Genomic DNA, 13,727 nt, shown 5'->3' with positions numbered 1-13,727 from the left:
GTGTGTATCGAAGAGCACCTCCCCTTCGTTTGCCACCCTGAACCTCAAATTGACTTTGTGTAAGTGAAGTTTTAATATCAAATCTGCCAGGGCTACAGGAGGGTGCGTCCTACCGGCTCAACAGCGCCCCTCCGAATTATGATGCTGTTGCGCTTCATAATCGATGAAACCTGGGTGGTGGCAGGAGTTTAGGAAAAGCTGTTTCCCATCCTGACAGTCCTTGTCCTAATGCTATGGTACCTCCTGCTTGATAGTAGGAGGTCAACAAGATTGTGGGACGGAAGGGAGGGTCCTGCCTACATAGTGCACCTGATAAATATGTTGGATGGATCCCTGAGGGCTGGTCTCTGGTGAATGATGTCAAACAGCCGTAAGAACTGTGCCATTTTTGTCCTTGCAGTTTGAGAAGGCAGAATCGATTCACAGCATTGATATTGGCAATGAGGGGTCTGCTTTCGTGGAAGTGTTGGTTGGCAATTCAACATCAGCCTGTGAGCAGGACTTTGAGGTGAGCAGCCAAGACATGGTGTCATATTAAAAGTGAAGGTTCATTAGTCAGGGCATCAAAGATTACGTGGAGAAGGCAGGAGAATGGGGTTGAGAGGAATAATAAATCAGCCACGATGGAATGGCGGAGCAGACTTGATGGGCCGAATAGCCTAATTCTGCTCCTATGTTTGTTCTAATGGTCTCCTCTCTCCCAGGTGATTCTGGTCTCCTCCTTCTTCATGTCTCCCACGGAGAGTCGCAGCGGCAGCAACCTCAACCGTGTTCGGATGTTTGGGCCTGACAAGTTGGCCAAAGGTGTCCTGGGAAAAAAATGGGACCGCGTCAAAGTGGTCTGTACTCAACCCTACAACAAGGTGAGCAGGGGGATTCTGTGAGGAAACTGGAACATAGAACAAAGTCACCGTGGAGTTTATTCACAGATGCACAAGTCCACGTGTACAGACGTGCAATAAAAAAATCTATTTGTAGCAGCATCATGGGCATGCAGCATCAGAGACAACATTCACAAGAAAAACTTCAACATATAAACAACAGAAAAGGTCAATTTTAGTGCAAAGTGAGGTCCTGATGATTCTGATTTTAGTGTTACTGTACCTTTTGGTCCATCTCGACCGTACCAAATTATTAATCTGCCTAGTCCCATTGTCCTGCACTCAGACCATAGCTCTCCACACTCCTGCCAACCATGTACCTCTCCAAATTTCTTTTAAATATTGAAATTGAACCTGCATCTACCATGTGTTCTGGCAGCTTGCTCCACACTCATGTACTAACCCTCATGTATATTTTACCTTTCACACTTAACCTATGGACTTGTGTTCTAGTCTCACCCAATCTCAGTGGAAAAAGCCTGCTTGCATTAACCCTATCTATACTGCTCAGAATTTTGTGTACCTCTATTATCTCCCGTCATTCTCCTATGTTCCAGGGAATTAAATCCTAACCTATTTGAGCTTTTCTTAAATTCGGGTCTTTAACTCCCTATAACATCCTTGTAAATTTTCTCTGTGCACTTTCAATCTTACCTTTCCTATAGATAGGTAACCAGAACTGCACACAATACTCCAAATTAGGCCTCAATAACAACTTGAACATAACGTCCCTACTCCTGCACTCAGTAGTTTGATTTATAAAGGCCAATGTGCCTAACGCTCTTTATGACCCTATCTACCTATGTGGGATATGGTAGTGTGGGACTTCAGGCTTCTGTACATCCTGTCCAGTGGGTGCTGTGCCCATTAGCATGGGCTGGATGACGGGGATCTTTGTAGATCGTTAAATACTTCCAATGGTGACAGATGTGTCCTTAATGTAGTCCACTGAGTCCATTAATCTGCAGCTTCTTACTCATGGCAGTATGTTCCAGGCACTATTTGTGTGTTTAAAACAAAAACTTGTCCCACACATCATCTTCAAACTTACCCTCTCTCATCTTGTATGCATGCCCTCTAGATTTTATTAGACACTTCTCTGTCTAAAGAGATTCTGACCACTTACCTGCTTATAGTTTTATAAACGTCATTCAGGTTTCTTCCTCAGCCCCTGCAGCTCTGGAGAAAACTATCCAAGTTTGAAGATTCGAGATTGTTTAATGTCAGTTCATCCTCCCCTCATAGCTCACTCTAATCCAGACAGCATTCTGGGCACCCTCTTCTGCCCCCTCTCCAAAGTCTCAACATCCTTTCTGTAGTGGGATGATCAGAACTGAATGCAGTACTCCAGATGCAGCCTAACCAGAGTTTTATAAAGCAGCCACATAACTTCCTCACTCTTGACACAGATACAGCAGATGCTGGAAATCCAGAGCAACACACACAAAATGCTGGGTCTCAGACCAAAACAGCAACTGTTTATTCCTCTCCATAGGTGCTGCCTGCCCTACTGAGTTCCTGCTGCATTTTGTGTGTGTTGTTCCTGGTTCAGTGCCTCAACTAGTAAAGGAAACCGTCCCACGTACCTTTACCGCCCTGTCAACCCCTGCAGCCACTTTCAGGCAGTGATGGACGGATCCCAAGATCACTCTGCTGCCAGCCATTTATACTGGGAGATGGAATGGCCATTCTGTTCCTCTTGCTCTAGTCTAGCCCTCTGCTCGATCTCCCTTACTACACATCTCCCAATTTCACCCTTGATTCTGTACCATGCAGAGAATTCGTGGGGATTTTGTTGATGTCTCTGACGGAAGGAGTAGGAGAGTCCAGGGTGGGTTGGAGATTTAAAGCTTCGGCCTTGATTCTAGCAATGAAGTTGGGAAGCGTTTCTACAGGTTGGGGGAAGGGATTGAGGATTCTCGCTACCGATCATCTGCGTTTTTGAATATATGAGAAACTTGGATCAGCATCTCTGGGAAGACGAGCTAGTACTAGAGAAAATAATGAGGATATTGACAAGACATCGTCATAGTCATACCTTATTGATCCTGGGGGAAATTGGTTTTCGTTACAGTTGCACCATAAATAATAAATAGTAATAGAACCATAAATAGTTAAATAATAATATGTAATTTATGCCAGTAAATTATGAAATAAGACCAGGACCAGCCTATTGGCTCAGGGTGTCTGACCCTCCAAGGGAGGAGTTGTAAAGTTTGATGGCCACAGGCAGGAATGACTTCCTATGACACTCTGTGCTGCATCTCGGAGGAATGAGTCTCTGGCTGAATGGACTCCTGTGCCCACCCAGTACATTATGTAGTGGATGGGAGACATTGACCAAGATGGCATGCAACTTGGACAGCATCCTCTTTTCAGACACCACCCGTCAGAGAGTCCAGTTCCATCCCCACAACATCACTGGCCTTACGAATGAGTTTGTTGATTCTGTTGGTGTCTGCTACCCTCAGCCTGCTGCCCCAGCACACAACAGCAAACATGATAGCACTGGCCACCACAGACTCGTAGAACATCGTCCGGCAGATGTTAAAGGACCTCAGTCTCCTCAAGAAATAGAGACGGCTCTGACTCTTCTTGTAGACATCCTCAGTGTTCTTAGACCAGTCCAGTTTATTGTCAATTCGTATCCCCAGGTATTTGTAATCCTCCACCATGTCCACACTGACCCCCTGGATAGAAACAGGGGTCACCGGTTTGATCCAGAATGATCCAGGGAAGAAATGGGTTAATGCATGTGAAAGGTCTGATGGCTCTGGGCCTGTATTTGATGGAGGTTCAGTGGGGGAGGGGGTTGCGCAGGGTTAATAACCATATAACAATTACAACACGGAAACAGGCCATCTCGGCCCTTCTAGTCAGTGCCGAATGCTTACTCTCACCTTGTCCCACCGACCTGCACTCAGCACATAGCCCTCCATTCCTTTCCTGTCCATATAGCTACCCAATTTAACTTTAAATGACAATATCAAACCTGCTTCAACCACTTCTGCTGGAAGCTCGTTTCACACAGCTACCACTCTCCAACTAAAGAAGTTCCCTCTCATGTTACCCGTAAACTTTTGTCCCTTAACTCTCAACTCATGTCCTCTTGTTTGAATCTCCCCTACTCTCAATGGAAAAAGCCTATCTACGTCAACTTTATCTATCCCCCTTATAATTTTAAATACCTCTATCAAGTCCCCCCTTAACTTTCTACACTCCAAAGAATAAAGACCCAACTTGTTCAACCTTTCTCTGTAACTTAGGTGATGAAACCCAGGTAACTTTCTCGTAAATCTTTTTTGTACTCTCTCTATTTTGTTGACATCTTTCCTACAATTCGGTGACCAGAAATGTACACAATACTCCAAATTTGGCCTCACCAATGCCTTGTACAATTTCAACATTACATCCCAATTCTTATACTCAGTGCTCTGATTTAAAAAGGCCAGCATACCAAAAGCTTTCTTCACCACCCTATCCACATGAGATTCTACCTTCAGGGAACTATGCACCATTATTCCTAGATCCCTCTGTTCTACTGCATTCTTCAATGCCCTACCATTTACCATGTATGTCCTATTTTGATTAGTCCTACCAAAGTGTAGCACCTCACATTTATCAGCATTAAACTCTATCTGCCACCTTTCAGCCCATTCTTTTAACTGGCCTAAATCTGTCTGCAAGCTTTGAAAACCGACTTCATTATCCACAGCTCCACCTATCTTAGTATCATCTGCATACGTACTCATCCAATTTACCACATCATCCAGATCATTAATAACATTGGACCCAGTACAGATCCCCGAGGCACACCACTAGACACCGTCCTTCAATCTGACAAACAGTTATCCACCACTACTCTCTGGCGTCTCCCATCTAGCCACTGCTGAATCCATTTTACTACTTCAATATTAATACTTAATGATTGAACCTTCCTAACTAACCTTCCGTATGGAACCTCGTCAAAGGCCTTACTGAAGTCCATATAGGCAACATCCACCGCTTTACCCTCTTCAAAAAATTCAATAAGATTTGTCAAACATGACATTCTACGCACAAATCCATGTTGACTGTTCCTAATCAGACCCTGTCTATCCAGATAATTATATATACCATCTCTAAGAATATTTTTCATCAATTTACCCACCACTGACGTCAAACTCACAGGCCGATAATTGCCAGGTTTACTCTTAGAACCCTTTTTAAACAATGGAACCACATGAGCAATATGCCAATCCTCCGGCACCATCCCTGTTTCCAATCACATTTGAAATATTTCTCTCAGAGCCCCTGCTATTTCCACACTAAATTCCCTCAAGATCCTAGGGAATATCTTGTCTGGACCCGGAGACTTATCCACTTTTATATTCCTTAAAAGTGCCAGTACTTGCTCTTCCTTAATCATCAAAGTTTCCATAATTTCTCTACCTGTTTCCCTTACCTTACACAATTCAATATCTTTCTCCTTAGTGAATACCGAAGAAAATAAGTTGTTTAAAATCTCCCCCATCTCTTTTGGCTCCACACATAGCTGTCCACTCTGATTCTCTAAGGGACCAATTTCATCCCTCACTATCCTTTTGCTATTGATATAACTGTAGAAACCTTTTGGATTTATTTTCACCTTACTTGCTAAAGCTGCCTCGTATCTTTTAACTTTTCTAATTTCTTTCTGAAGATTCTTTTTACATTCTTTATATTCCTCGAGCACCTCATTTACTCCATGCTGCCTATATCTATTGCAGATATCTCTCTTTTTCCGAACCAAGTTTCCAATATCCCTTGAAAACCATGGCTCTCTCAAACTTTTAACCTTTTCTTTCAACCTAACGGGAACATAAAGATTCTGTACCCTCAAAATTTCACCTTTAAATGACCTCCATTTCTCTATTACATCCTTCCCATAAAACAAATTGTTTCAATCCACTCCTTCTAAATTATTTCACATCTCCTTAAAGATAGCCTTTCTCCAATGAAAAATTTCAACCCTGGGTCCAGACTTATCTTGTCTCCATAATTATATTGAAACTAATGGCATTGTGATCACTGGACTTGAAGTGCTCCCCAACACAAACCTCCGTCACCTGACCTATCTCATTCCCTAACAGGAGATCCAACACTGCCCCTTCTCTAGTTGGTACCTCTAGGTATTGCTGCAAAAAACTATCCTGCACACATTTTACAAACTCCAAACCATGCAGCCCTTTTACTTAATGGGCTTCCCAGTCTACGTGTGGAGAATTAAAATCTCCCACGAACACAGCCTTGTGCTTACTACAAATATCTGCTATCTGCTTACAAATTTGCTCCTTCAATTCTCGCTCCCCATTTGGTGGTCTATAATACACCCCTATAAGTGTTACTACACCTTCCTTCTTCAATTCCACCCAAATATCCTCCTTAGACAAGCCCTCTAATCTATCCTACCACTGTAATATTTTCTCTGACAAGCAATGCAACAACTCCTCCTCTTGTCCCTCCAATTCTATCGCACCTGAAGCAATGAAATCCAGGAATATGTAGTTGCCAATCACACCCCTCCTGTAACCATGTTTCACTAATAGCTACCACATCACACTTCCAGGTATCAATCCATGTGTTAAGCTCATCCACCTTTCTTATAATGCTCTTAGCATTAAAATAAATGCATTTAAGGAATTTTCCACTCTTACTCTCTGTTTATCACTAACGGTGCAAACATCTTTACTATCTCCTTTTTCTTCCTTCTCCCCTACATCTGTTCCTACACTCTGGTCCCCTGACCCCCCACCCCCCGCCCCCCGTATCTGGTTTAAATCCACTGGAGCCTCTCTAGCAAACCTACCTGCAAGAATATTTGTCCCCTCTAGTTCAGATGTAAACCGTCCCGCCGGAACAAGTCCCACCTTCCCTGGAAAACTGCCTAATTATCTCTAGATCGGAAGCCCTCCCTCCTGCACCATGTCTTCAGCCAAGTGTTGATCTGCACTACCTTACTATTTCTAAACCCGCCTGCACGTGGCACTGGTAGCAATCTTGAGATTGCTATCCTGGAGGTCCTGTCCTTTAACTTGGTGCCTAACTCCGTAAACTCGCCTTTCAGGACCTCCTCACTCTTCCTACTCACGTCATTGGTCCCAACATGGACCACGACATCCAGCTGCTCACCCTCCCTCTTCAGAATACTGAGAACTCGATCCGAGATATCGTGGACCTTGGTGCCAGGGAGGCAACAGACCACCCAGGATTCTCGATCTCTTCCACAGAACCTCTTATCTGTCCCCTAACTATCGAACCCCCTATCACTACTGCTCTCCTCTTTTCCCTCCTTCCCTTCTGAGCTGAGGGCCCAGTCTCGGTGCCAGAGACGCAACCACTGCAACTCATCCCTGGTAGGTCGTCCCCATCAACAGTATCCAAAACGATATACTTATTATTAATGGGAACAGTCACAGGAGTGCTCTGCTCATTCTTCCCATTCCCCTTCCCTCTCCTGACAGTCACCCAGCTACCTGTCTCCTGACTCTTAGGGGTGACTATCTCCCTGTAACTCCTGTGTATTTCTGCCTCTGCCTCTCAAATGATCCGAAGTTCATCCAGCTCCAGTTCTCTAACTCGGTTTGTCAGGAGCTGCAGCTGGATGCACCTTTTACAGGTGTAGTCGTCAGGGACAATTGTTCTCGCCCTGACTTCCCACATACTGCAGACGGAGCACTCAACTGCCCTAACTGATGCCTCCATTACCTACTCCTTAAGTAATTAAATTAATTTAAAGAATTTACCTGGCCTAACCTCACTGAGAGTGAAGCTGGTCCTCAGCCTCTGCTCGCCGAAGCCTCTTGAGCCAAAGCCTTCCTTGTCTGTCTCCCACTACTCTGTTGCCCACTACAACGTCACCCGCTCCGTTAACCTGCTCGTTTTTTAAATCTCCCACTGCCTCACAGTTCGACTTTCATGTGCTTGCATGTATGTGGAACGTCTAATGGCTCTGGGCCTGTATTTGATGGAGGTTCGGTGGGGGAGGGGGTTTTGCGGGGTTAATGTATGTGGAACATCTGATGGCTCTGGGCCTGTATTTGATGGAGGTTCGGTGGGAGAGGGGGTTGTGCGGAGTTAATATATGTGGAACGTCTGATGGCTCTGGGCCTGTATTTGATGGAGATTCGGTGGGGGAGGGGGTTGTGCGGAGTTAATGTATGTGGAACGTCTGGTGGCTCTGGGCCTGTATTTGATGGAGGTTCGGTGGGGGAGGGGGTTGTGCGGAGATCTCATTGAACTCAAGCGAATATTGAAAGGCTGAAAATATAGTGGACGTGGAGAGGATATTTCCTATAGTCGGTGAGTTGAGGACCAGGGAGCACTGCCTCATAGGAGAAGGATGTCCTTTTCCAAGAGAGTTGAGGGTGACTTTCTTTAGCCAGAGGGTGGTGAGTCTGTTGAATTCATTGCCGCATTCACTTTGGAGGCAAAATCATTGGGTATGTTTAACAGGCTCTGGATTAGTGAGGAGGTTAACGGCTACAAGGAGAAGGGAGCAGAATGGGATTGAGCAAAAAATCAGCCTTGATTGCAAAGTGGAGCAGACTAGATGGGCTGAATGGCCTAATTCTTCTCCTATGTCGTATGGTCATGTGTCAGGGGTTGGTGTCAAATTGGATTAAGGGATATGGAGGGGACGGAGTTAGATAGGGCGGCATGGAGGGCTGAGAGGTTTCCGTCTGTCCCTGTATAACAGGGATCGAGAGGGACTGGAATGGTTCCGTCTGTCTCTGTTTCACAGGCATTGAGAGGGGCTGAAAGATCTGCAGTTCCCTGTAAACCAAGCAGAGAGATTCACTGGGCCAAAAGGGTTGATTTTATTCTTTAATATAGTTTTCTTTTCCTCTTTCCCCAATCCCTCACCTCTTCAAATGCTGGTGTAGAATTTGCCCTATGGGCTCTCGTTCATCAGATTTCACTCTACTCCGGAAACTGATGAGAAGACCCCAAATTCCTGCACTCCGGTAAGTGACTTGCACATCTCCAAATTTCAAATTGTTCATTATGTTAGTGGTGAGGGATTGCGGAGTAGCGGTGGGGCCCTTCTATGCCCATCTTGTCCAACTTACTTACCTAAACTAGACCATATTCCCCTATTCCACTTTTCTGTCCAAATGTCTTTTAAATGTTGTAATCTGCCACTTCCTCTGGCAGCTTGTTCTACAACACCCAACTGTGTGGGAAAAACTTGCTATCAGATCCCCTTTAAATCTTTCCTCTCTCACCTTATCTACATCCTTCATGGCTTTAAATACTTCTTTCAAGTTCAAGTGCATCTGTCCTTCCAGCATACACATGTACACAGCTAGACGAATCAGAGTTCCTCCAGAGCCGAGGCACAAATCACTGTCAACTGGATCCTGATCGCTGGTGTTCCAAAGCATTGCACTAACTGCTATGGTGCTGTGTTGCCCTGATGGTTGTGTTCTCGGGAGAGGCTGTTTGCCGTTTCCTACTCCAGAGGAGGTGGGGAGGGGTGTGGTTCCAGAGAACAAAATTGAGGGAGCGAGTTTTTACATCAGTGTCTCTCCACAGAAAGTGACCAAGCTCGGCCAGTTTGTGGTGAAGGAGGAGGGGAGCACCGAGAGCCTGCGGCCCGGTAGCCTCTTCTTCAACAGGGTGGCCAGGCCCTCGAACACCACTGCAGGTGGGTCTGTGGGACAAAAGAGGGAGGACTGGGACCATCTCCATATTCATTTACCCCAAGCACCACCCCCTCCCCGCACCCCCAACTCCTGACTTGGGACATTCCTTCCACTGCCACCACATTCTGTATGTGTGTCCTGGTCATACAAATTGCCTTTACACATCCAACTCTGCCTGGAATCTGGGACATCCCTTCCCCCCCGCCTGGAATCTGGGAAGTCCCTTCTCCCACTCCCCCGCCCACCTGGGAGCTGGGAAGTCCCTCCCCTCCCTCCCCCTCCTGCCTGGAATCTGGGACGTCCCTTTCCCCCTCCCCTGCCCACCTGGGAGCTGGGATGTCCCTTCCCCCTTCCCCCTCTTGCCTGGAATCTGGGACGTCCTTTCCCTCCCCTGCCCACCTGGAGGCTGGGCAGCCCCCCTCCTGCCTGGGAGCTAGGATGTCCCTTCCCCCTTCCCCTGCACTCAGTGTGTGGCAGGTGTAGTTACCCACTCTGTTTACCCCACAGGGTCGTCCCTGTCAGTGAGCGAACAGCCAGTGGCAAGTTACGCAGCAGCCACTCTGCAGGCCAGTGGGGTCACCTCCCCTGGTTCTGCCCTTGTGGGGGACAATGAAAATACACTGGTTCAGCCCAACCTCCGGGATCTGACCCCCAAGGTAGGCTCCCTCCTTGTGTGAGTGATTCTTGGTATCAGGGAGGGTGAGGTCCCGGAAAATATGGGGAGGGATATTCAGGTTATAGGCAAAGAGTGGCAGTGGAGGGAGGGAGAATGCTGGGGAGGGGGCAAGAAGGCAAGTTGGGGGCGTGAGAAGGGTAGGAAAGGGGAAGGGCGGTGCGGAAGGATGGAGGGGAGGGAGGGAGTGAATGGGAGGAGAAAGGCTTGATGGTGAGGGGGGAGAGTTAGGGAATGGAGGGAAGGGATAAAGGGTTAGGATGGGGAGCAGACAGTTGACAATTCCTCCCGTTCCTCACCTTGCTGGACTCTGTGACCACAGGACGCGGCGCCAACCAAGAGGAAGTTTGAGTTCCCCAAGGAGCAAGGGAGGAAGGAGAAGGACATGCCGGAAGGTTCCGGCAAGAAGGGCACTCCATCGCCATCTGCTTCGAAACGGCCCCGAGGTGAGGAGGGAGCGCTGTGCGAGAGGCAGGGAGGAGATCTCACAATCACAATCGGTGAGGGGGGGCAGGGAGGGTGGAGATGGGTGGGTCAATCTTCCCAGGTTTCATACCCCTGCCCCAAATGATGCCACCAATATACCCTGGCACATTGACAAGGGTTGGGAGGAGTGCCCAGTGGAATCCCAGTGCTGGGGTGACTAGGGAAGTTCACATCACTGTCTGTGGGATCTTGCTTTGCATATGCTATCGTGGGGCTTCCTGAGATGGGAGTAGTGGAGGGTAATGAGGTTTGGAGTGATCCGAAGTTGTAACCATTTCTTCCCACCCTCTTTTCCACTTTCTCCTTTCCTTCTTCCTCCTCCTCCTCCTTCACTCGCCCTACCTCACACTCTCCCCTGCCCCTTGCCCTCATTTCCACCTTCCCCTCGCTCCTCCACACCACCCCGATCTCTGATGCACAGTAGACCATCTTACCCCAAGGACAGAGCCGACGTTAGGGAAGAGGAAGGCGGGGGCAGAGGGGAAACAGTCAGCACCCTCTGCCCCAACCCTTGACTTCCACTCCATCTTGGGAGGCACCGTGTTGGTCCTGAGCGGCTTCCAGAACCCCTTCCGCTCCGAACTGCGGGACAAGGCACTTGAGATGGGGGCTCGTTACCGGAGCGACTGGGACCCCGAGTGTACGCACCTGATGTGAGTGCACAGAGCAATTCCACGGCTGGGGTCTGGGAGTACACACACCTGAAGTAAATGCACTGAATGATCCCGCGATTGGGACCCCAAGTGAATGCGCCTAATGTGGGTGCACACGTAATTCATGACCGGGATCAGGGAATGTGTGGCCCTGATGTAAGTTCACAGGCCATCCCACAACTGGGGTTCGGGTGTCTTTGTTCCTGATAAAAGTTCACGGGTCATCCGGGATCCGGGAGTCTTTGTTCCTGATGTAAGTTCACGGGCGATCCCATAGCTGGTGTCCGGGAGTCTATGTTTCTGCTGTGTGTGGTGGGGTTCTGTAATGCACAGGGGGATCCCATCACCAGACTGACTGGGACTTAGGAGCAGCCAGAACAGTTGGTGTTGTCAACCCCACCTTTCTTCCGTCTCTCTGCCCATAAGAACTTGCAACCCACCCTGCACGACGCCCCTGCAACCCATCCCCTAAGACCAAACACATCCCTTAAAGGTCACACAGCTTTGGATGCAGGGTGGGCAGGTTCATGGGATTAGGCTTGTTGCTAAGAGTTAGCGGTGGTCTGTGACTGGTGGTGTGCTACGGAGATTGGTACTGGTGGTGTGCCACAGGGATTGGTGCTGTCGATGCTAAACCTCTTGGTAGTTGGTTTATTATTGCTGTGTGCAAGATAGAGTGAAAAGTTTTTGTCTGAGTAGTATTCAGTCAGATCATTTGTGTGTGAGTCGTGCTTAATGTATGTGAAGGTCAAATGGAATGCACAGAGAGTGAAGGATTGGTAGACAAACAAGTGCATGGACTACACTGAAGCAGATGGGAGATCAAGAGTTTGTATTTATTGTTTAAGAGGTCTTCTAAGAGTGGAGTAGAAGCTGTCTTTCAGCCCAGTGGTACATTCATTCAGGCTTTTGTACCTTATGGACGATGAAAGAGGAAAAACAGAGAATATCCGGGGTGAATGGGGTCTTTGATTATGTTGGCTGCGAAAAGTGTAGACAGAGTCCACGGCTGGTTTCCCTGAAGTGCTGAGCTGTGTCCACAACTCTTTGCAGTCATGGGCAGAGCAGTTGCAGTACCAAGTCAAGATGATTCCAGGTACGATGAGAATGTCAGTCTTACAGTGAGGATGTAAGATTGTGGATGATACCGAAGTTGGTAGTGAGCTGGACAGTGAAGGAGAGTGCGGTTACAAAACGATCTGGGTCTACTTGGGAAGTGGGTCAGATGGAAGTTAAGTACAAGGTTTACATTTTGTTAAGTTAAACCAGGACAGGACTTTCACAGTGAACAGCAGGCCCCTGGGGAGTGTCATACAACAGGGATACAGGTACATGGTTCCTTAGAAGTGGTGACACAGGGAGACAGGGTGGCAAAGGTGGTGTATGGCCAGGCACTGACTACAGAAGTTGAGATGTCATGTTACAGCTGTACAAGACGGTAGTGAGACAGAGCTTTTGTATTGTGTGTATGTCCAGTCACCCAGTTAGAGGAAGGATGTCATTAATCTCAAGAAGCTGCAGGAAAGACTTATGAGAATGTTACCGGGACTGGAGAGTTTGAATTATAAAGAGAGGCTGGAGAGTGTGAGGCTGTTTTCCCTGAAACAAAGGAGGCTGAGGGGTGACCTTATAAAAGTTAATAAAATCACGAGGGGCAGAGATTAGGGGGATGGTCACAAACTTTACCTCCAGGGTAGGGGAGTCTAAAACTAGAGGGCACAGGTTTAAGGTGAGAGAGGAGAGATTTAAAGGGGACCTGAGGGATAAGTTTTCCACACAGAGGGTGCTGGATATTATGGAACGAGCTGCCAGAGGAAGTGGTAGAGTTGGATACAATTACAACATTTAAAATGCAGTGCCTTATAAAATTAAACCATTTAAAATGGAGTGCCTTATAAAAGTGTTCAGCTTTGTTTGCATAAATGACAATTACAAGCAGGGACTTTGATCAACTTAACTGAGAATTTTTATTTGTATATAAGCGGCTCTTTTCTTTCATAGCAGAGCCCTAAAAACAGGGGAAATTGTAACTAAAAATTCAAAAACTGAAATATCAGCCGTTCAAAAGTCATCCTTTGCTCAGCACTTAGTCGAACCACCTCTCTCAGCTATTAATGTTTTGGATAAGTCCCTATTAGCATTGTATGACATGATTGGACTCTGACTGGGCCTCTCAAGGACATAAATTTTCTTCATTTGAAGCCATTCCATGGTTGCTCTGGCAGTGTGTTTTGGGTTGTTGTCCTGCTGAAAGATGAACTTCCTCCCCAGTTTAAGCTTCCTGGAGGAGTCCAGCAGGTGTTTACCCAGGATCTCTCTATATTTAGCAGTATTCATCTTACCATCAATCTTGACCGGATTTTAAAGC

At 47.0% G+C, this 13,727-nt stretch overlaps 1 protein-coding gene across 3 annotated transcripts in view; it reads left to right on the top strand.

Moving 5' to 3' along the window:
- The window catches only part of xrcc1 (X-ray repair complementing defective repair in Chinese hamster cells 1), a 36,034-nt gene that overhangs the window by 8,503 nt on the left and 13,804 nt on the right, over positions 1-13,727 (top strand). For 2 of the 3 annotated variants that reach the window (XM_072250719.1, XM_072250717.1), the window contains exons 3-9: positions 401-508; positions 705-863; positions 8,786-8,866; positions 9,438-9,549; positions 10,055-10,203; positions 10,543-10,666; positions 11,128-11,359. In XM_072250719.1, the coding sequence (XP_072106820.1) occupies positions 401-508; positions 705-863; positions 8,786-8,866; positions 9,438-9,549; positions 10,055-10,203; positions 10,543-10,666; positions 11,128-11,359 (965 nt within the window). The remainder of the gene's footprint in view (positions 1-400; positions 509-704; positions 864-8,785; positions 8,867-9,437; positions 9,550-10,054; positions 10,204-10,542; positions 10,667-11,127; positions 11,360-13,727) is intronic. The other variant, XM_072250718.1, reaches the window with a different exon arrangement.

This window comes from Mobula birostris, unplaced genomic scaffold, assembly GCF_030028105.1.
Source record: "Mobula birostris isolate sMobBir1 unplaced genomic scaffold, sMobBir1.hap1 scaffold_588, whole genome shotgun sequence".
NCBI lineage: Eukaryota > Metazoa > Chordata > Chondrichthyes > Myliobatiformes > Myliobatidae > Mobula > Mobula birostris.
Note: the sequence above shows the minus strand (reverse complement) of the source record. Positions and strands in the feature narration are given on the sequence as shown.